Source organism: Anomalospiza imberbis, chromosome 1, assembly GCF_031753505.1.
Source record: "Anomalospiza imberbis isolate Cuckoo-Finch-1a 21T00152 chromosome 1, ASM3175350v1, whole genome shotgun sequence".
NCBI lineage: Eukaryota > Metazoa > Chordata > Aves > Passeriformes > Viduidae > Anomalospiza > Anomalospiza imberbis.
Window position 1 is genome coordinate 21,798,317 of NC_089681.1, and position 21,399 is coordinate 21,819,715.

Below are 21,399 nucleotides of genomic sequence, written 5' to 3' on the forward strand. Positions count from 1 at the left end.
ATCCTTTGGCTATACCAGATAACATGCATCTTCAATATTCAGAAAAATTGTCTTTATGGTGAAGCTTTTGCAAGTTCCAGGAATTTGAATAATAGCTATGAAAACAGAGAGTTCTAAAACATACCCATGATTAAAACGTTATGCTAAAAGTTTAACAACGACAGAAAGCTAGATGAAATGTCATTGCAACTTACTCAGAAAGAAAGAACATGCAACTGAAAAACTTCAAGAAAAAAAACACGAAAAATTAAAGACAAACTACAGACGGGCACCTTTGATTGTATCTTTGTGAAGTAGAGGATTAAGGGAGATTGGTAACACAGCTGGGGACATTATGGGTCCTCCTTGCATTTGAACATATCCACAATCCTAGGAAAGTTTTTAAAGTATATTTTAATATAGCTTGGTATCATTATTGTTTTTTAATTTAGATCCTTTTCTTCAAAAAAGCTTGAGTCTTTGGCTTGCAGATGTTCCTCTAATGATTCATTTCAAGAACTGAATAAAATAAATACTGTTTTATCTTTTTTCTCTTTGTATTTAATGAATTTTCTGTATGCACTAAATCCGTAGTATGTTAATTAACATGTATCCATACAGGGAAAAAGTGGAGCTGATGAAAAGCCTCATGATTAATTTAAATTAGAATCTGAAGTTTGATGTGAGTATTTAGTAAATGCAATTTACCTAAAGAAATTAAAAATTGACTCCGTATTACTTATTCCACCCACATACCTCTGTTAGATTAATAAAAAAAGCACACTGCCCATGTTTAAATTGGCTGTTCATCAGGTGTATGGCCATTTCTGGAACACGTAAAATCACCACCTTGAGCCAGGCAACAATTACTACCAGAATTAATGGCCTACAACCAAAGCGTGGATCTTCTTCTAGGCATTTCTGCACATCATGTGTCCAAAGCAGAAGTTTTGACTAGATGTCCTCTAATTTGGCTGATATCTTTATATTTTCTCTAGTGGTAGAAATCTAAAGAATTACATGAACACCAGTAGAGGCTGACAGAACCTGACTGTTGTAGGTTGGGTTGGTTTAGTTAGGGATTTTAATAAATGCTAGTTAGGTAGGTTCTCTGTACCCCTATTTTCCCTCACAATGGTTTGCTCCAAGCTGTCTACCATGGGAGCTTTTACATGTCAGTCTTGTAACCACTCCCTGCTTCTTCACAGAAAGTTCTGTGTCAATCACCACACCTTTGCATTCCCATTTGTCCCAGAACACTGTACCCACCTCTGTTATGTTCCCATAGGTTGTTATGTTCTGTGTCACTCCCCTGTCGTCTGCCCCTATTGGGCGAGGGGGTTTTCCACCCCTGTCCGCCCACCCCCTATTTAATCTAATGCAAGTCTTTGTCCTGGTGCCATTTTGCCTTGCACAGTGCTGGGAACGGCCGCTCCGACCACAGTTGCGGCCATGCGAGAAATAGAAGTTCCCAGCCTTGCCGGCAAAGTGCACCTCTCTTGTCCCTTCGTTTCCTCTCAGTGTGAAGCTACCAAAGCTGCGTACCCATGCCGGAGCGCTCAGCACTAGCAGGGAGGCGAACGCCATAGCCCAGGAGCACCCGTCCGCGTGGCAGCCACGGTCTCTGCAAAGGCAGCTCTAGCTGGGCTTTTCCAGCTGCTCGAGGCCGTAGCGGGTAAAAGCTGCACCTGACCTCTGGTAGTGGAGTGCTTCTCACTTTCTGAGGCAGCTACAGTGAGCTGGATCTCCTCTCCTCTCCTCTCCTCTCCTCTCCTCTCCTCTCCTCTCCTCTCCTCTCCTCTCCTCTCCTCTCCTCTCCTCTCCTCTCCTCTCCTCTCCTCTCCTCTCCTCTCCTCTCCTCTCCTCTCCTCTCCTCTCCTCTCCTCTCCTCTCCTCTCCTCTCCTCTCCTCTCCTCTCCTCTCCTCTCCTCTCCTCTCCTCTCCTCTCCTCTCCTCTCCTCTCCTCTCCTCTCCTCATATGGAAGCACAAAGCAGAACCTGTGTGCTACTAAAAGTCCAGCTGTGTATGCCCACTTGAAGAAGAACTGATATTCCCCTTGGACAGGGTCATATTGTTCCACAAGCACATACATAATGGTTTATGATGTCTGTTATCTATAATGGGAGTGTAATGTAATTAAACCAAAACCTTGGTGTGCTGTGCTCCAAAAATACCAGCCTGAAAGGAGGCAAAATGCTGGCTTTCATAGCAACCTAATAGGTCATCAAGACAGCCTACAATAACACAATTTTGATCTTTGATTCAAACCTCATGCCAAGTGGAGCTGATTTTTTCCATTTAATTTTAATTTTCATGTAACTGAAAGGAATTGACATTTGGCTGTCTAGAGGGCAAAGAAATTGGCAGGACACTTACATGATCTCACCAACAGTATGTGCATGGTAATAACATTATACCATTTATCTGAGGACGATTATCCTACTTATTCATAACTCAAAGCATATTGGTGAATAATTCAATTCTAAAAGCAATTTTTAACATCACAGCAATAATGAAATATAATTCAACAGTTTTGAACAAATAGGAAGAACTGGGAAATATTTATTTCCCTTGATTCACAACACTATTCTGATTAACAAGCGGATTGAAATGAAGAACAAAAAAGACAGGTCCAATTTGTAATACAAATGGGAAATGGGGATTACCAGAATTAAAATTGAGCTAAAATCAAAATATGTATGCAAGGGATAAGTGAATTTAAAAATAATTATACTAGACAGGAGAAAATGTAATGACTCAATTGCACACATTAGAAAGCAAAAATTCCAGCACATTAAGAATCAGTGTAATTTTGAGGTATGGCCTGTTTTGGGGGCATGGAGACTGCAGCACTCAGCCTTCCTTCAAAGAGAAGTTCCATGATCTCACACAGTCAAACTGCACCATCCACTTCAACCCTCTCAAGGTAAAACGAGAGAAAACAGACCCTTCCCTCTACCCTGTGGATCTTACTAGGAGCAGTGCAGCCATCTGCCATCACAGAAACAGGAGAGAACAGCCAGACTGGGGCTTTTACTTCAATGATTCCACTAGATCTTGGAAATTTCAAACCAGGTCTTTCCTCACATGTTTCAGTTTCAAACCAAATGAAGTCTTTATGCAAAGACTGATGGATGAAACCATAAAAAGAAAGAATAAAAACTGTATGCTCACAAACTAAACCTGGTAAACTTGGCTATAGCTTATTTTGCAACATAAAAACTGCAGAGGTAAGTGGGTAAAAGGTTTATACAAGTAGTTTTGAAACTAAAGATATGCTCAAGCTGTGCAATGTACCTCATATCGGTTTTATAGAGCTCCTGACATTTGTTTTGTGCTCATTTTTAATAAATCTGAGTTTGAAAACTTTCACTTTACAGCAGCAACATTTTCATTTGTTACTGAAAGTAGAAAACTCATTACCCACCTGAAGAACATCTCCAAGGTCAGCAGTGCTAATATCTGGGTCTTCAGTGGTATTAAAAGGAACAGGGTTAATTTTTACAAGAGTGAGCACTCTGGGCTCTGGATACCTCCACAGCATCATTCCTGGACTATCCTCGGTTTCATTGTAAAACACAACTTCATAGGCACTGGGCAGCTTTTGTGCTTCTGTCAAATGAAAGAAAGCTAAAATCTGTTATGCAATTTCTAGAAAGAAACATGCTGGTTTATGAAACCAAAGTGATTAAAAAGAAATCCCTTGGGATCAAAAGGAGAGAAAATAAAAAAGCAATTTCCCTGACTTTTAAAACATCACAGCTTAATGGAAAGAAATAAAAAAAGACTCTTAAAGTATTTTTTTTAATTCTAGCAGATGTCTTTTCAACTGCTTTTCCAACAAATATAAAGTTATTAATTGTAGGAGGCAAGTAAAGTCTAATAGGTTACTACTATTTTTACTTTATAATCTAGGAAAAAAGGAAGAATAAAAGAGAGCCAAAATGATATTCTTCTTACCTGCATCTTGTATATACTGGAACAGGCCTGTTCTGAGATCATCTGAGGTATGCTCAGGTTTTGAGGCCTGATTCCTTTCCTCAGAAAAATAAGTTGGGTGTGTACGTTCAGGTGTCAATGTCTCTACACTGCCCTTTTTAGTCAGGTACTGCCACAGAAGCTCCTGGAGAAGAACTAAACAGTTCAAATGCTCTTGACCCCAGAAAACCTTTATAAAATAAAAAATAAGAGAGAGAGAGAGAGAGAGAGAGAGAGAGAGAAAAGATGAAAAAATTACACACAAATATTCAGCCATTTTTGAAGGGAAAAACACCTCCCCAAAACAACAGGAACTTTATATGGCTTTGAGTCTGCTCTACTTACACCTTAATTGCTTGCAAGCATTCCCAATTTTAAAATAAAGGACAGAAGCAACAAAATATCCTTACAAAACCATCTGTCAAATGTGTTCTTTTCATTATCTGAAGGAAAACATTAATTCCTACCATTTAACAATTCATAGTGATGCTGCCTGGAAGACCACAAATCTTAAACGTTATATTCAAGAACTGTACATAATGCTAGGACTGGACACAAATTTCTCAGTTTAAGACATGACAAAAACCCCTTAAAGATACAAAGTTTAAACTCTTCAAAGAGCTTTGCTCCAAAACTTGAATTCTGGAATACATTTAAAACTAAGTGACACAGCAAAGAATGTGATGCAGAAGACCATCTCAAGCACAAAAAGATCATCTTAAGCACAAAATTTAAGCATATGAATTAGGTGTTCTGTAAGTCCTCCAAGTGAGGTTTAAAAGTCCACAGTTTTCTGAAATTTAAAACAGAAATACAGAAAAATATCTAATAAAATTGGGCATGCAAAGTCCAGAAGTTTTGCACATTGTGTAGCAAAATAAAAGGCAAGAAGACATTCCTTTCTCCCAGCTTTGACAAGCGTTGCTGATTTTTTCAAATCAAACTCCTGTTTGAGAGAATGATATTATTGGGAACAAGTACTTCAGACTTGATGTGCAGAAGCAGGCCTTGAAGCAACATGGAAGACAAAGAAACCACTAGCAATACAGAAATTAGACTTGGAAGCAGTGTGGGATGAAATCAAAATGCCCAGACTGTAACTTAAAAGTCGTGGTAAGGTTGTGAGTAAAGTGAACAAGTCAGGTATGCACATAAAGAGTAGTGCAAATTTTTCAATAGGGGAATACCAATTTTCAAATGTGAAAAAAAAATCAAAAGATGCGTAAAGGGAGCGTAGTTGCCAAGAAGGCAGGTTTTTTCTTGCCCTGCATCAACAAGTAAGCCCACAGAATAAACCAAGACCCTCTTGAAACACAGCCACAGCCAATCCTGAGCTAAACATTCCCAGCCCAGGCAGGTACCCCCTGAATTTAGTGCCTCTCCATTGTGGTTTCTGGAGTACCTCTGGTCTTGGGGTCCCACACCGACTCTAGCACCACCCCAAAGGACCTCTCTGTCACCTTAAGCCAATCCCACAGGCCCCAGTTCCCCACTGACAGAGGAGGGACGAACATTTTTCTCCATCTCACACTTTTATTCATTTCATTTGTAGGCAGCTGGGAACTCCAGGGCATGGAACTCCTCCTACAATATTCAGAGATGAGGCACTGATTTTACATAAGCTCTTCAGGTTCTGATGCAATACAAATTAACAGTGATAGGTGAGGTCATGTTTAGAGCTGGTAAAATCATTACCCATAAATAAATTAATTTGAAACAGAGCTGCTAATGATTTTGTCAGCATTCTCAAATCTATTCTGCCAGATCAAACACTTAATTATCTTCTGCAAAAGCTAATTGTCCCTAATTATACTCTAATAATAAATGGCTTTCTGAGAATTATAGATATTTTTTTTGGTACGTCGCAAACCCCAAAATTTTGGAAAAAAATAAGCATTTTATTACCAACACATTTAGGTAGTCAGCCAAATACCTGTGAAAAACAAATAAAAAAGGAGCAAAGAAACAAATTGACTTTATTTATTCAGTAAGATAAATTGTTTTCTAAATTTGTATTATCTGATTAACCCTATTTCCAGTGCTTTGGTTCTAAGACCTTCTAATGCCAATTCTGGGAAAAAAACCTGACACAATTAAATGTCAAAATTTCCTTTTTGTGTTTTATATACTTGATTTATGCATTTATTTTAAAACATTTGGTGTGTATAGATACTATAATAAAAATAATTAAAACAAGACATATCTTAAAGCCCACTTGTTTAAGCCCCATGGAATCTATTTTTCGTTTCAAGAACTCCCAAGCTTCCTGGACTGGTTTCAAGTTGTGGGCACTTCCAAAAAGGAGAGGATAGCATGGAAAACTGAGTATTAATTGTTACAAACAACAGTTTGCAATTACTCCCCTGAGAAATTTGTGTAAGTTTAAAAAGAAAAGATATGTACTTCTTAGGGCTGCCCCTAGGCATTACAGACACAGATCATGGACAAACACACACCCATCAGAACATGATCCTAGATATTAAGTGTTAGTAATTGGATCCAGTAGTTTTAAGGAACACACACATACAGCTAAAATACAGGGTTTAAGCAGTATTTTTTTAAAAAATAAATCAAACCCAAAACACAGTACACAATTTTTCAATCAACAGTTTACATGAAAGAGTAGATACTTATTTTATAAGGTAAAATAAAAAACACCCAAATCAAACATGCAAAAATCCCCAACCTAGCGACCAGTTGTAGGATGCAAAGGCTTTAATGAAATTTATTTTTGAAAACTCTATCATCCAAAGCCAGTCCAGCTCAACAGCACAACCATAAGCATCTTATACAGACCTGTAGCAGTCCTCCTCTCAAATCAATGTAGATTTTTGGAACAGATTGCTCTGGGCCAGGATCACCACTGTGCTTACACCACTTGGCTTCCACATTAACAGAGCAGCAAAAAGGGCCAATCAGAGATTTCGCTCTTTCTTTGAGACTTGTTTTAACTAAGAAATCTTTTATGTCAAGGACTAAAGATGATCCATGGATTCCTAAAAGGAGAGAGAGAAATTTAATCCCACTGGCAGTTATTCTCCCAACATTTTTGTGCTTATTTCCTGAATTCACTTTACCATGAGCCTGGGGATCCCTGCCCAGAAGCCACTACTCATGCAAGTAGTCCCACTGACTTTCATGGAAATACTTGTGTGGACAATCACTCTTGTCTCCAAGGAAGGGCATCACAGCTGGGCAATGAGATCTGTATTTTTTTTTAGTTTCCTGGGTTTTTTTACTTAGATTGCTCTTCCCACACTATCAACCAGGCTTTATACTATGTTGCTGTAACAGAGCAGGTATGTCTCATCCACATTCCTTACAAAGAAACATTTACCAAAACATGACTTTTTGCATTCTGAGTATTCTAAGGTTTATGAGAAGAGACATTTTTCATTAAACTATGAATTTTTTTTTCAAAAAAGTCTATTAAGAACAAGAACACCTGCTTCACTTGATTATATTTCAAACTGATAGGAAATAGTGATTTTGAACAGTTCTTTCTGCTTTTGTCTAGGTTAATTACTATAACATAGCACCTTGCTAGACTTAGGAGTACTTAGCAAGAGAAGAAGGGTACTGTTTGAATTCAAATAATTCGAGAAAAAGGCTTATCTCAAAATACATAATGCACATTTCCTGAGAAAAGAGTTTAAAGTTTTCATATCATAACCTTTTGAACTTTACATAGCTTCATAAAACCTAAAAAAGATAATTGCAGATTACATTTATGACAGAACTTATATACTCTCATTAAAGACAAACATTTTGAGGATAGAAACATCATCTAGAAATATCCCAGCTCTTGCAAATTTTACTTACTGTAAATCACTGTTTAATAAAATAAACCATGCCTAATATCTATATTTCTTTTGTATATTTACATGGAAAGCACTACATCTGTGGTTGGCTTAACTTTCATCTCCTTTGGTGCTAATACTTGGACTCAACACCCTGACTGTTGGATGTCACCCTGCTTTATAATGCACAAAGTTTATTTTTCTAATGAAACTAGACATTTACAAAAGGCAAAAGATTAAAAAACCACCTAAGGCTTACTCACAGGTGTTTCAAGTTGCAGTTTCATTTTATATTTTTGTAACTTTGCAGGTAGAAAAATCCCCCCAAAACACAACTCACTGTTTTGAATCCATGCAATGAAACTTCTATGAATCTCTCCTAGAATCCAAGGAAGAAGTCTGTCTGCATCCTGGGGCTTACAGTTTCATAAGTCTAAGCACTATTTTTTGTAATGGAAGGAAATACAGTGCTTTTTTTTTAAATCAGCAAACACTAGGAAGATGGTCCAACAGTGCCCATAGTAATAATGGCATTGAATTGTATCCAACCTAAGGAGGAACAACAAACTTAAAACCATTTCTCCCTTGAGCAGCTGGAGTTTAGTAAGAATGATCAAGGGCTCAAACAAACCTTTGTCCCATGCCAATCAACAGGACTATTGACACTGACTGGAAAAGGAGTTCTAGCTTTGGGGTTTTTTATTAGGCTGGCTTCTGAAATCCTGCATCTGCTCTCTTGGGTAACAGGCTTATGGGACAGATCTGTTCTAGGTGCTTTTTGACACTGAATTTCAGTTATACTCAAGAAAAGTAGCATCAACACACACTGACACTACAGGCGCTACAAGAAGAGGCACTACAATACCTGGAAATTTTTTTTTCATATTCTGTATGGAATTTTGATTTTAAAGAGAAGAAACTCTTGGTAACTATTGCACAATCCTTCAATATAGAAAAATTTCTTCCTATAGTTTTACTGGAGTATGTGCCAAGTTGCAGAATAACAGAAGGGGAAAAGGAATCCCAGAATACAAGTGGTTTTATTTATGTTTTCTTTCACTGGGATTACACTTGGAAGGATTATGCTTTGCAGTCTCTTTGTGTTGTCATCTCAGCTCCACAAAGTACAAAGAAAACACAATATCCAACAGCTTAGAAGCAGAACTGAGCATTCAGCACATAATACTGCTGGTTCAAAATCAGCAGTGCCTTTCTCAAATGCTAAGCAAACAATGAGAAATGAAGAAACAATTAAGAATAAGGAAGTGTTGGTTAGTGTTGGTTAGTTTTCAATACATGAAATATTACAAGACACATCCATGGATTGTGTCCTACAAATACCAGGAAAGCTTAGGAACTCAGGAAGAGATTTTTATTTTTCTTGCTGTGACCTAGAGTGCTCTTGTGTAAACAGGAATCACACCCTTGTCCCTTCTAGCAGTTGTACCTACATGTCCCTTCAGGGATGAAGTGATTCAGTATAAAAAAATCACTGTTCATTGTTAGAAAAACTGTAATGCAGAGAGCATTTAGACAAACTTGCATGAAGTGATGTTTTGAGGAAGCTTAAAGAAAAGAAATGAAGAACAAGTATGCATAAACCTTAAAAAGCGGTTGTAAGTAAAGAGATGTCTGTGTCTGAGAGAAATTCCAATAGGGTACTATTTCTATGGAAATCCTAAAAGTATGTGTTCAGTCTGTGAAGTGCTTTCCCATGACTAAAGCAAACACCTCAGAAAAGTAAAGATGCAAAATAATTTTCCCCTGTTTTTGCCATCCCACACACTACTTTCAGTCAGTCCTTCAATGCATCTCTCACAAACCTTTATCGTGGAATTCTGCCTTCAGTTTCAATAGATTAAATCAAAGTCTCCATTTGAAGTGAACTTGAGATGGCAGCACAAAGAAGCAATAGATCTTCATAAATGACTGCTGTGACACGTAGAAGTTAACTTGTGCTGTTTGGATTATGGCTCATGAACACCAATGCACTTTTCAGTACGTGCAATAATTTACTTTTAGGAACAAATAGTTTCATGACTTTTAAAATACTCCTCCAAGAGACTAATAAATATGAAGCACTTGCTTTGGACAGCGTTTAAAAAATGCTGCCAGCCCTCCCCTGTCAGACTCCAGCCAGAAACACAATAGCACCACAAAACACATCTACACTAATGGAGCAAAAGAGAACTTAGACCAGGCTTCTGTGTGCTATTGCAAGGACTACTTTTATGATGACATATGCTCAAAAGGAATATCCAGGTATTTTTATATGGTTGGAAATTACGTTGAAGGGTTAAAAAATAGCTAGCTTGTCATGTTCAAGAGATTACCTGGCTCCAAAATTAAAGATGGAGATCATTACAACAAAACAGTGAAAAAAAATTTACCTAAAGACATTTATTTTGATATTCTGACATCTTTTTTTAGTCAGTATATACTTGATTTGTGCTAAGATTTATAAAGACATCTCACAGAATCTGAGTGCCCTAACACAGTTTTACACATAGTTATATTAAGGTTTATATATAATTATAGTAGAGTTGCATTAGCATTTGTCAATAATAGGAGGCTTCATCCTTGTTAAACTGCCACGTGTGCATAAATCCTTTTGTGTGAATAGAAAAAGAAAGAGCTGGCCCGTTTCAATAGATGCAGCAAATATATAAAACAATCCCTGCCTTACAGTAACAATCACTTAGAGTTTAAGCAATACAGGTATTAAAAAAGAGCTCTACTTGTTCTTCCTGGTTAACAATGTTTTGACATAAACCATGGACCTTCTGTTTTCAAAAACACTTGAGTGTTGATATTGGAATCAACTCCAAATGCAATGAGCAGAAATATAGAAGGAGCTTTTTTCCTTCTATTAATCCCAGTGCATTTGCTCTTCCTTAGCTGCAAATGCTGTTTGATTCACTGCACTGTCACCTAATGCAACACAGAGCATGATTTTCATTGGTAAACTTCAATAGGGGATGAGAGAATTAAGAAAATGAAAACACATGTATTTTAACAAAGGTAGCGAATGGTACTGAACTGGCACTTAGCTCTCTTTTGAAAAGCCAGTAGCTTTGCTACAAACAATAGCACTATGAAGAAAATTGCTTTTCTGAGTTTGGGCAGCTCAGAAGCAAGAGTGTGTCCCAGAGCACAGATGCAGCCATGCTGGCTCAGGGGCATGTGAGCCATGTGGTCTCACTGCCAGCAGCAGCCTGTCGAATGTCTTCCCACCCAAGGGATCGTGTTGCCCTGTGAAGGAAGAACTCCAGGCTCCCCCATGGATCCGCCATGCCTGGGTGGCAGAGACACAATCTTGCTGCTGAAGATCAATTAGCAAGTGGTTTTCCTTACTACCTTCTACTAAAGTGATAGTCTATGATATTTGGTTCTGACCATTCACTCTTCACATTTGTAACTTCAGTAGCTACTTTCAGATTGTCATTGACATTAAGACAGCTATTAAAATGTAAATATGCCATTATAGCTAATATATTGGTACAACTACCTACACAATTCTTTCCTCTTAAGAAAACTGTAAATACAACACATACAGGGTAGTTACACTACAGTTACAATGCTCTGTTGACAAGTATCCTTGACAAACCATCTTCTGAGACGAAAGGGTAACAAAGCTGTGAAAATAATTACAGGGGAAATACTACAGTTAATTTAAGAGCCAGCCAATTTACTCAAGTCTGGAAACAGCAGTAGCAAACAAATGGCGAAGCATAGTAAAGAACAATTTTAAGAACAATTTTCCAGGAGAGACTTAGTCAACAATCCACTGACCGCACTGGATTTCTCATTAGTATCAAGCTGACTCTTATGATGCTTCATTCTCCCCACGAGAACAATACTTACATGTTACCAATTAGCTATTCTTTAGTGAAAGAGAATTTTGCAGCATTACATTGGGATACATATGGGCTCTGTAAAAATATGAGATGTGTAACACACGGTAAACAGAAAGTAATGATCTTAAACAGGCCAAACCCTTGAATTCATCACTAATAAATGTCCCCATGCATTTAGCAGTACTGGCTGCTGGGAGCCTGTTTTCCTCAAGTACTTCAAACACTAAAATCCAGGAACATTTATTATTTTAATCCATTACAGGCAGTGGTTGATTTAACTTTATTGGTTGTGGTGGTGGTAGTAGTTATAGTAGGGGTAAAGCTATGTTCTTTTACACATCATTTCAAAAGGGCTTAATTATATTTTATAGCTCAGGCCAGGAATCCTGCTTGTTTTGTGTCTAACAAGGTTCAAATGGAGTTCAGGTCAGTGATGAATCAGAAGAGGAGTCAAAGATGGTTATCTATTTGAAATGAGCTCATCTCCCTTAAAGAATAACTGGGCAGGTACATCACGTTCATTACACTACTGCATACTAAATAACTGAAAAATCTCAATTCACTTGGTGATTTGGCAATTTTGGATTTTGTGATGCCTGATCACAGAGGGCATATTAAAGTTTAGATCCAAAGGGATTTTAATTATTGGTCAAGGCTGTCTTTGGAGTACAATAATTTAGAATATATTTGTAAAGCTCCATATTGCCTTATGTTATTCCAATTAGGTGGTGAAAAATGCATAATATAAACCAACAAAAATAGTGTTAATATTGCATCTGTGAGTCCAGCTTTCAAAAGTGACTGCTATATTGATATGAGTAGTACTTGGTTCTTTCATCATAAACATCTTATTTTCAGATAAGACCAGGTTTCAGAAAAGCAGCTAAAAATTCTTACTCCAGCTCTACAGATGGACATGAGGATATTCTTCAATTTAGAAAAAGATCTGTGCATTTTCACATCTTAATTTTAGGTGGCTGGTCGAAAACCTTGGCTTATTTTCAAGAGATAGCTGGTACCTACAAATGTCACTGATCTTTAAAGTTGTAGATACATAGCACAACTGAAAAATCAGACACTGAATGGTTGTCCAGCAAATGAAGCATTACAAAATAGTGGATGCCACTCAAAATGTATCCAATTTAATCACCACAAAGTTGATTTAGAGTTACAGCTTTGATGTCTTGCTCCTCTGGCTCTAACACTTGATTCAGTGAATTTTAACTGCTTTAGTAAACTAAATCGTCCATGAACTAGAGGGTAACTTTTCTTTATAAATAAACTATCCTGCAGATAGTGCTTGGCAGCAGCTGAGCTCTATTTGGGCCTCTCTAACCCAGTCAATTATGCTTGGGAAGTTCAAGACTTGACACATACACCCAGGCCACACAAACCAAACAGGTTCCCTGCACTCTTGGAAAGTGGCTCCTGAGGATCAAGGACAGTCCAGGTCCAGGCATATTCCAGTCTTCTCCCTTTAATCTGTCCTCATTTGTATACTTCTCTGAATTCTCATTTGTGCCAGCATGATCATTAAAGTGTACCCGTCCAGTGAACCAGCTGAAGGAGTCAATCTTGCTGCAAACTCTTTAGTATTGGGTTAGTTTTCAGAGAAATGAGTGCCCTGACTAAACCCATTGATCAGCTACCTAAGTAACTGAGCTAGCACAAGGCAGCATGTGGACATGTGTAGCTACAATAACCTGAATTTCCTATGAAATTTCACCTTTTGTCTGGGCAGAAAGCTAGTGATTCCATCCCATAAAAATATTCTTGACATGGAAAAAGAAGAAACATGTCAGTATATCAACAATTTAAACAGCGTAAGTAACTGATCCCTACAATTGGAAATAATGTCTAACCTCCGTGACCTATACCTCACACTGAAAAATGAAGTTTGAACCAGAAGAACATCACAGAAAGCATAAAATGTATAAAGAAAACATCCAGCTTTCACTGTTATATCTATTGTCTCATGAATTTAAATGGTCTATTAAATTTACTTCCATGTAAATACTGTATCACCTACTACTGCCACATACACAGTGGGATGCCACTATCAAAAGAAACTCCAGTCGTAAAAAATATGTCATTAATTTCACAATAAAAGCTGAAGAGATTAAAAACCCAACCATATTTGTTCTGAATCAAATTTCATCTGAAATATTTTTAAGGCTGTGTAACTCAGATAGCAAATGCATGTCTACAAAATCAGTGCACACTGTCTTGAACAAACAACCTTCAAGGAACTTTTAATTTATTTTTTTTTTTTACTCTCTGAAGTTAACATGCTAGTTCATCAGTAGCAATTCTGAACGCTATTACAAAGTATCAGTAGGGAATCTGACCAGGATTAATAGTGGTACTCAGTCCTGGGATTAGATGGTGTCTTGTTTCATGGATTTTAGGCCATCTGTTCTTCCCTCCTACGTTATACTCCTGCAGAACTATAAACGCACCTCCACCTCAGGGACTATAGAAAGGAATTAGAATTCTTCTGCTTTTCATTATCACAAGATTCAGTAACTCATTTCATTGTCAGGATAATCCCCTTTTACTCTTTCTTTTGCGCTTGCAGGATATGCCAAAATGACAAATAAAATCCCAGATGTTAGAGACCTGATGAGGTCCCCACCTTTCCTTGAGTGTTGGGTTTAAGCTACTTGGGACACAGTGTCAAATCTGACAGGACCCTGATGCCCACACCCAATATTCATTAAGGTTTGTTAGTGATTTGTATAGCTGTCTACAAGCTGCACTTCCACCTCAGTCCTCAGTGGCCATTTAAATATTTAGTTTGTCCTCTGGCTTTCACTGACAGAGAATTAATTTCCTATTGTTCAAGTGTTGGAAAGAGTTTATATTTCTTTCTAAAAGTAACAAATGCCTTCTGGGTGTTGTAAATGGCTTGTTACTGCTGCATATTATTTTAGGTAGTCATATCTAATTTAAAGTTTTATTTCCCCAAGGGCTAACTTGCATATCTGCAGCATCCAAAGGCTATGACAACGCCTTAGCAGAGTTTTCTCAAGGGAGTTAGTTAACTCCAAATTGAAGTTTGGTCTTTGTGCTATACCAATTCATATCTGCATTTAATTTCTAAAAGTTCTGTAAAGGATCTCAAGTATGTAATTATTTTCAGGTTTAGTAAAAATACTTGCAATTATCATAGGCTCAAGTAGTGTTTATTTTTTCCCCCTTATTTATATGCTAAAGCAATCATCTCTACATATGGGACAAAGGGCTGGGGAATTCTGTGTATGATCTTGGGAATATTTTATGTCCGTAACTCTCTCAGTTCAGACACTGAGCAGCACGACTTCCCTCCCGTGTTCAGCCAGAGTAAAATAAGGCTCCACTGAGAGGCTACAGGCTTCTTGCTGTCTTTCACTCTGGGGAAAGAATGGTCCTCAACTTCTCTTAATTTATCTGCTCATTTGGCAGGTAGGTAGTGCTAATTTCAACTACAAACCTAAACGGAAAGCCATATGTTTAGAATTGCATTCTATTTTCTAGTATTTCTTGCTAAAACTTATTTCAATTCTAATGCCCTGTGACAGTTAAGGAGTGAGTCACACACCTCAAGCACGCTACCAAGCAATCTCAGATCTGACTGGGTACATGGGATTCGAGCTCTAAGCATTTGTGGAAGATGCCACAATGAAGAGGCCACGTACTTCAGAGGACAAAAATCACTGAACCAGGTCTAACAGCAGTTCTTGGAGTTGGGGTTTTCATCAACAATACAAATAAGCTGCCAAGCTAAGTATTTGGTATTCAAAAAAACGTGTACAAGTTTTAAGTTGTAACTCCAAGCCACAAAATACTAAATGATTCGAGGTAATTGTTTTATTGAACATCAGTATGACAAAGCCCTATCCTTAAGGGCATCAGGAAAACTATAAAGGTAGCCTCTTTTAAAGTAAATTTTTTTTGAAAAGGGATTTTGTTTTGTTATTTCTTCTTTTTGCGCCAGTACACTGCAATAGAGTCTACAACAGTATTACTTTACTAAAAGCAAAATAGTGAGTATTTAAACATGAATACAGAGGGGAACATAAGTATTCTAACAGAAATAGTAACCATGTTGTTATAAGTAACTGTTGTACTAAAACCTGAAAAATGTCCAAAAGATGAAGTCCCTTGACACACTAAAAGTTTAGGTTTGTGCAACAGAGCAGCAGGATATATAGAAATAAAGGTGTTTTAGTTTGATCCAATTGCACTGTTAGTGTTCAACAATTATAATTAATTTTGTTAGAAGTGAAATCATTCAACTAATTAGCCCCTCTGTTTTTCAGAAGCTAAAACTTTTTAGTTTAGTAAGAAATTAAGAAGAAAAATGAAACTAGAATGCCTTTAGTTTCCATGATTAAACCAGTAAAGTCTAGAGGGAAAACTGATAATTAAAAAAAAAAAAAAGTTGGATAGCAAGCTTTATTCTTAATTTCAGCTGAAAAGAAATGAAAGCAATACACAAGGTCATGCACTTTTATTTTCCCCCTATAAGGGAGGGAAAATGCCGACAATATATATTCTTGTGAGGTTTTTTTGCTCGGTAATTCCTAGCAAATAGGATTCCTTACAAAACAACTTCATCTCCTGCATTAAAACTCATCTGGAAAAGGGGTCGTTTACACTGTTTATAAAACACTGCCACATAAAACGTGTAAAAAACCAGATTTCACTAAAAATAGCTTGCGTAAGTAAGGGATTAGAGTAGTTTCTACTGCTATAATTGTTCCTTTGTAGTTTTTTTCCATGATGTTTTTGAATAGTGTTTTTAACTATGTTTATTAAAGTCAGCACATCAAAAAGGATCAAAGAATAAGCTAGTGAGAACCAAAGAAACCCCAAGCGTATTGTGTTGTCTCACTGGGGAGTTATGCAGATTCAAGTAAACAAGTGCAAATTGTTGAGGTTTTAATGAAAATTTTCTACAATTATTGTATCTGAAGTCATTCTATATAATAACATCTGTACAGCAGATGGCCATACTGTACAAAAGGCAAGCAATGCTCCTTTTTCTTCCTCTGTTTTAACAGTACATCTGAGATGACTACTTTTGTCATTGTGCTTAGCTTGGTTCAGCAAATAATTCATAAAATGCAGCTGCTGCAGATGGTCACAATAGTTATTCGACTGTAAAATCAAAGACACGGGGAAGTATTCATGTATTAGTTTCATTCTATTAAAAAACCCTGACATTAACCCTATTCAGCTCAAAAGGTGTATCTATAAAACCTTTTATAAAAAGAACAGTAGTGAAGAACTGAGATATTTAAATGCTCCTTCCTCTCAAGACACAGCTAAAAACTTTTAAAAATTGGGTTAGCTTGCATAATTTCTTTGTAGTAATAAAACAAATCTAGTTAGCAACTGTGGTATTCTTCTAAAAGATTTTTAACATAAGATTATAATACCATTTCCCCCCTCACTGAGTATTTTATCTTTTCTCCTGAAGTTGTAATTTCCACCTTGGTTTCTATCAGCACTTTAAATTCAGATCAACAACTGTAAAAAAAAATTCCAAGCAATTTCTTAAAAGATTTTTTGACAATTTCAATCAGTTGTGTGGAAGTGTGTCTTTTGCTCTAATTAGAACTTAATTTATCGAACCATCACAACAGTATGCAAAACCTCATGCAGAGGTATTTTTCTTTTTATAGAGATAAAACATTTTTAACTGGAAAAAATATGAAAAGCGTCTGTTAATGTCTACTAATTTTCTGGTTATAGAAGTTCTTTATATAGAATAACTAATGTCCATTTTCATTAGATTTGACATCAGTATTGCTCCACTTCACAATGCCTGCCAGACTATGACCATACTGAAGATTCATGTATGGCTTAGAACGCGTAAAATAAAGATGGATTTCCTCAGACTGCCAGAAGAATTAAGAAACAGAACTTCATAGCTGAAAATGTTTCTGAGGCTTAACATGCAAGGCAAGGTACGTCCTCCTTCTGGGAGGATGAAAACCTCCAGGGTAAGTGAAATACAGTGTGAGTTTGCCAAATTGCTTTATAGAACAGTGAGGGAGCAGCCCAGCTTTGATGTATCGAAACCTGATGTGGACACCATAACGTACCATGGGACAGATAATGCACAAATGATAGAGGGGAAACGATGGAAGGGAAGAGGATTATGACACAGAAACAAAACTAAAACTATTTAAAGCACATTATAAAGGCTTTTACTCAGTTGCAGTGCCTTCTATGCTAGAGTTGTGATCCGAGTGGAAAAGGGTGGGAACACAGGCACTGTTCCTGCCTGCACTACTGTTTATTAATGGATAAATCAAAAGTTTCTGGCCCCAGCACTTTCATGGGTTTTCGTGTCCTATGAACCTTAAACTTTTCATTTTTAGCTTTTAAAACAATAAAGAAGAACTGGAACTTGCTGGCCTGAAGAAAAATATTTCTGATGAAAAAGAAATAAATCACCACCTCAGCTGGCCAACAACTTGTTCCTCTCAGCTAGAGACCATTCTACCTCTCATGCTACTCTTCCAACTACCTACATCTGGCTCATCTCCACACCATGGAAATATACCATCTTATTAATTTTATTGAAATGCTAATAAAAAATTTACAATGACATTCAAAATATCCCCATTTTAAATGAGTCTCTGGTATCTGGTTAATTGTACCCAAGGCATAAAATTTCCTTGCAGTGCTTCAGTAATGAGGCAAGAGTGCCTGTTTTCCCTGTGTGACTCTCAGGTGTGCAGAGGAAACATGTAAAAATTGAAAACTTCATAAATCTGGAGGAGAATAACAGCATGACCCAATATTTACATAGTAGCACCTGTCAGGGCTCTGAACAATTATTTTTACATTTTTTAAGACAGAAACAAAGGTCTTAACAAGAAAATCTAGTTACAGAGTAAAAACTGTCAAAATTTTGCCCTTTGAATTAAATTATTGGAATAAATTATTGGAATACCAGAGGAGTTGGTTCTCATAACCACTATTTTAGCCAGAATTCCATCAATGAATTAGTAATTACAAGCTAGGGGATATTAACTACAGAATTAATCATTCTTGGGTGCTCCCTCACAGAAAGGAAAACTTAGGTAATAGAGTCTATGAGGGATTTGCTATTTTCTGTTGTGGATTTATGATGTTGGCTGCAGCAGCTCCCTGCATTGCCCCACACTTTGAAACGGTCACTAGACCACCGCTTACACAAACCAGTAGCTCTTCCAACTTTAAAAAAACCCTCTTACCTGCAGTTTTATGTCCACTTTTAATATTCAGGCTCCCACTGAGGCTGGAGAAAGAGACTAACAAACAAGGTTTACTGGGGTGTGGGATGGTTTCCATCAAAACAACCATTTGCACGGTGTGAATGGAAATTTTCTGGAAGCAGGAAAGAGCTTGCCACAAGTTTTCTTGCATTGAAGCCTTTTGCACAGTGCTGGTGTGAGCTGCAGGTAGAAAGTCCTTTGTACTGGGGTGTCTGGATATCAAAGTGATGTCCTCATCTGGAATAATGCCAGCTGATGAAGCAGCCTCCCTCCTGGGCACATCTTCATTTGTGGTCATGATTTTCTTCAAGTACTGGTTTATTTGGTCAAGTCTGGCAAAACTGAGATTTGCTTTCAAAGGTTTTGATATGTCCACATTTATGTCAGCTGTAGGGGAGAATTGGAGAAAGAAATGCGATAAGCTATAGTGCAATTATTCAAGCTGTGTGCAAATATAAGCATTGAGTGGCAATAGCTTTTCCATCATATTTCCACCATGTTTCATTACAAGGACTGAATCAATGTTAAAACATAACAAAACAATATTTTTAGCAATAAATCTGAATTAAAAAATAATTAAAAATACTGTAAGCAACCATCACTATGTACAGTTTTAAAGGAAGAAACATGGCACAATGTGGATTTTATCTTGCTTCTTCCCAGGGATCACCACAGCTATCTGAAAGACACACACTTTATTTGAGTGTGTAGGAGGGGAGATACATTTGTTCTTTTGTGTCAGAATAAAAATATACTTCACATTCTCTTGAGTTTTATATCCAGAAGAACTATTTGACTAAACTCCAAAGCCAACAGCGAACATTTTCAACACATTTAAATGAGTGAATAACGTGTATTGTGTTGTTTCCTACACAGCTCATATGCAGCAGTCTTCAATGCATTTTCAAGATGAAATGTGAAATAAAAAGCAAATACAAAAACTGATGTATGTTTAGATTTCCTCATTTTCCAGGGAGATTGGAATAATGTATTGCTTTAAATTTTTTTAAAAAGTCATTATTATTTTTAAAATGTTTTTCGTCTCCTCACCAAAAAGGATTTTGGTGTTTCTCAGACTACTAAAAGACTCATGGAATTTTTAGGAACCACAATTAATATGAACAACATTGTTAATTGTGATATCTTGGTAGCTGAGATGTAGGAATTGCCAAAATTATTTCACAGATAGGAAGCAGAATTTTATGAAAGCTGAAACTTATTTCTGTGCTGCAGCATCAGTATGCTACAATTCCTCACAGAAATCCAGCTTTTAACTTAGTTTTTAGGATTTTTCATTTCAAATTCAGTTTTTGACCAGTAATGAGACAGCTATTCTGGTTAGAGGGAAAAGAGCTTTTCCCTTTGCTGCTTGACTGCTACCGCCCCAACCCCATGAACCAAAAGTGATTAAAATTCTGTGCATATACCTAAACTAGATGAGATGTTCAAACAGCACTACTTAGTTTCGAGTTTCTTTATAAATATATACAGGAAACACTGTCTGTTGAAAGTTTTACAAAGGTTAATGAATATTTCATAGAAACTGGTTTCTAGTTGTCCAGGATCACATCTTACTCTTAACATCAATGCAAACTAATGAGCTCAATCTCCCATTCTTTAGGCAAATTTTTACACCAACAGTAAAGGGCAGTAGGGGCAGAGTTTCAGTGCTGCTTTTAAGAACAGGTTTATATAGACTTCAGAGACTCACAGACATGTGACAAAGAACTTTGCTGATCCCCTCCCCCCAAAAATATCTGGCACATTTTCTACAAAGATAAGAGAAATTTATTAATGTCTGTGTCAGATCTGTCATAGCTAAACTAAAAAAACCAAAACAATCTTAGAAAAATGTCTGCACTATTCCACAAGCTACAGCTAACAAATGTAAGACTGAAAAGCTATTTTTAACTAAGAACTTTAGTTACTGGTTTTCTGAAAATGCTTTCTCTTGCACTGAAAGCCTTCCACACTAGACTAGGAACAGGCAAAACACTAGCTAATATGTGGGCCTAGGAGGAAGGCAAGTACCAAAGTGAGGAAGCTGGGCATTAGAAGAAAACAGGATTGGAGAGGGTTGTTAAACACTGGAATTGGCTGCCCAGGAAGGTGATGCAGTCACAATCCCTGGAAGTGTTCAAGAAGCAACTGGACATGGCACTTAGTGCCAGGGTCTAGTTGACACGGTGTTGATTACAGGTTGGACTCAATGATCTCAGAGGTCTTTTTCAACCTCAATGATTCTGTGAGGATTTTCAGGCATCCAAAACTACACAAGATCAACTTGGAAGATTTTCCAAAATCCTTATGTATTGACATTTTAATTAAAATTATGGAAGAAAAATGTCACAATACTTTGGAAAAACTCCCTACCCTCTTGGCACTTGGAATATCCCAAGATTTGTCTGCCTTCTATGCAGACATCACTGGGCCTCTCCTACCTTTGAATAGAGAAAGGAGTTAGGAAGAAAGGTAGAGACCTATGTGACGTTATGACATTAATTTATTTACAATAGTCAAATGGAGTGTTT

General features: G+C 37.1%; 1 protein-coding gene across 6 annotated transcripts in view; it reads right to left on the reverse strand.

Moving 5' to 3' along the window:
* VPS13B (vacuolar protein sorting 13 homolog B) overlaps nt 1-21,399 on the reverse strand; it is a 431,250-nt gene that overhangs the window by 77,693 nt on the left and 332,158 nt on the right. For all 6 annotated transcript variants that reach the window (XM_068183911.1, XM_068183916.1, XM_068183903.1 and 3 more), the window contains 4 exons: nt 18,848-19,255; nt 6,755-6,954; nt 3,941-4,148; nt 3,408-3,592 (listed from right to left, as the gene is read on the reverse strand). In XM_068183911.1, coding sequence (XP_068040012.1) covers nt 3,408-3,592; nt 3,941-4,148; nt 6,755-6,954; nt 18,848-19,255 — 1,001 coding nt within the window. The remainder of the gene's footprint in view (nt 1-3,407; nt 3,593-3,940; nt 4,149-6,754; nt 6,955-18,847; nt 19,256-21,399) is intronic.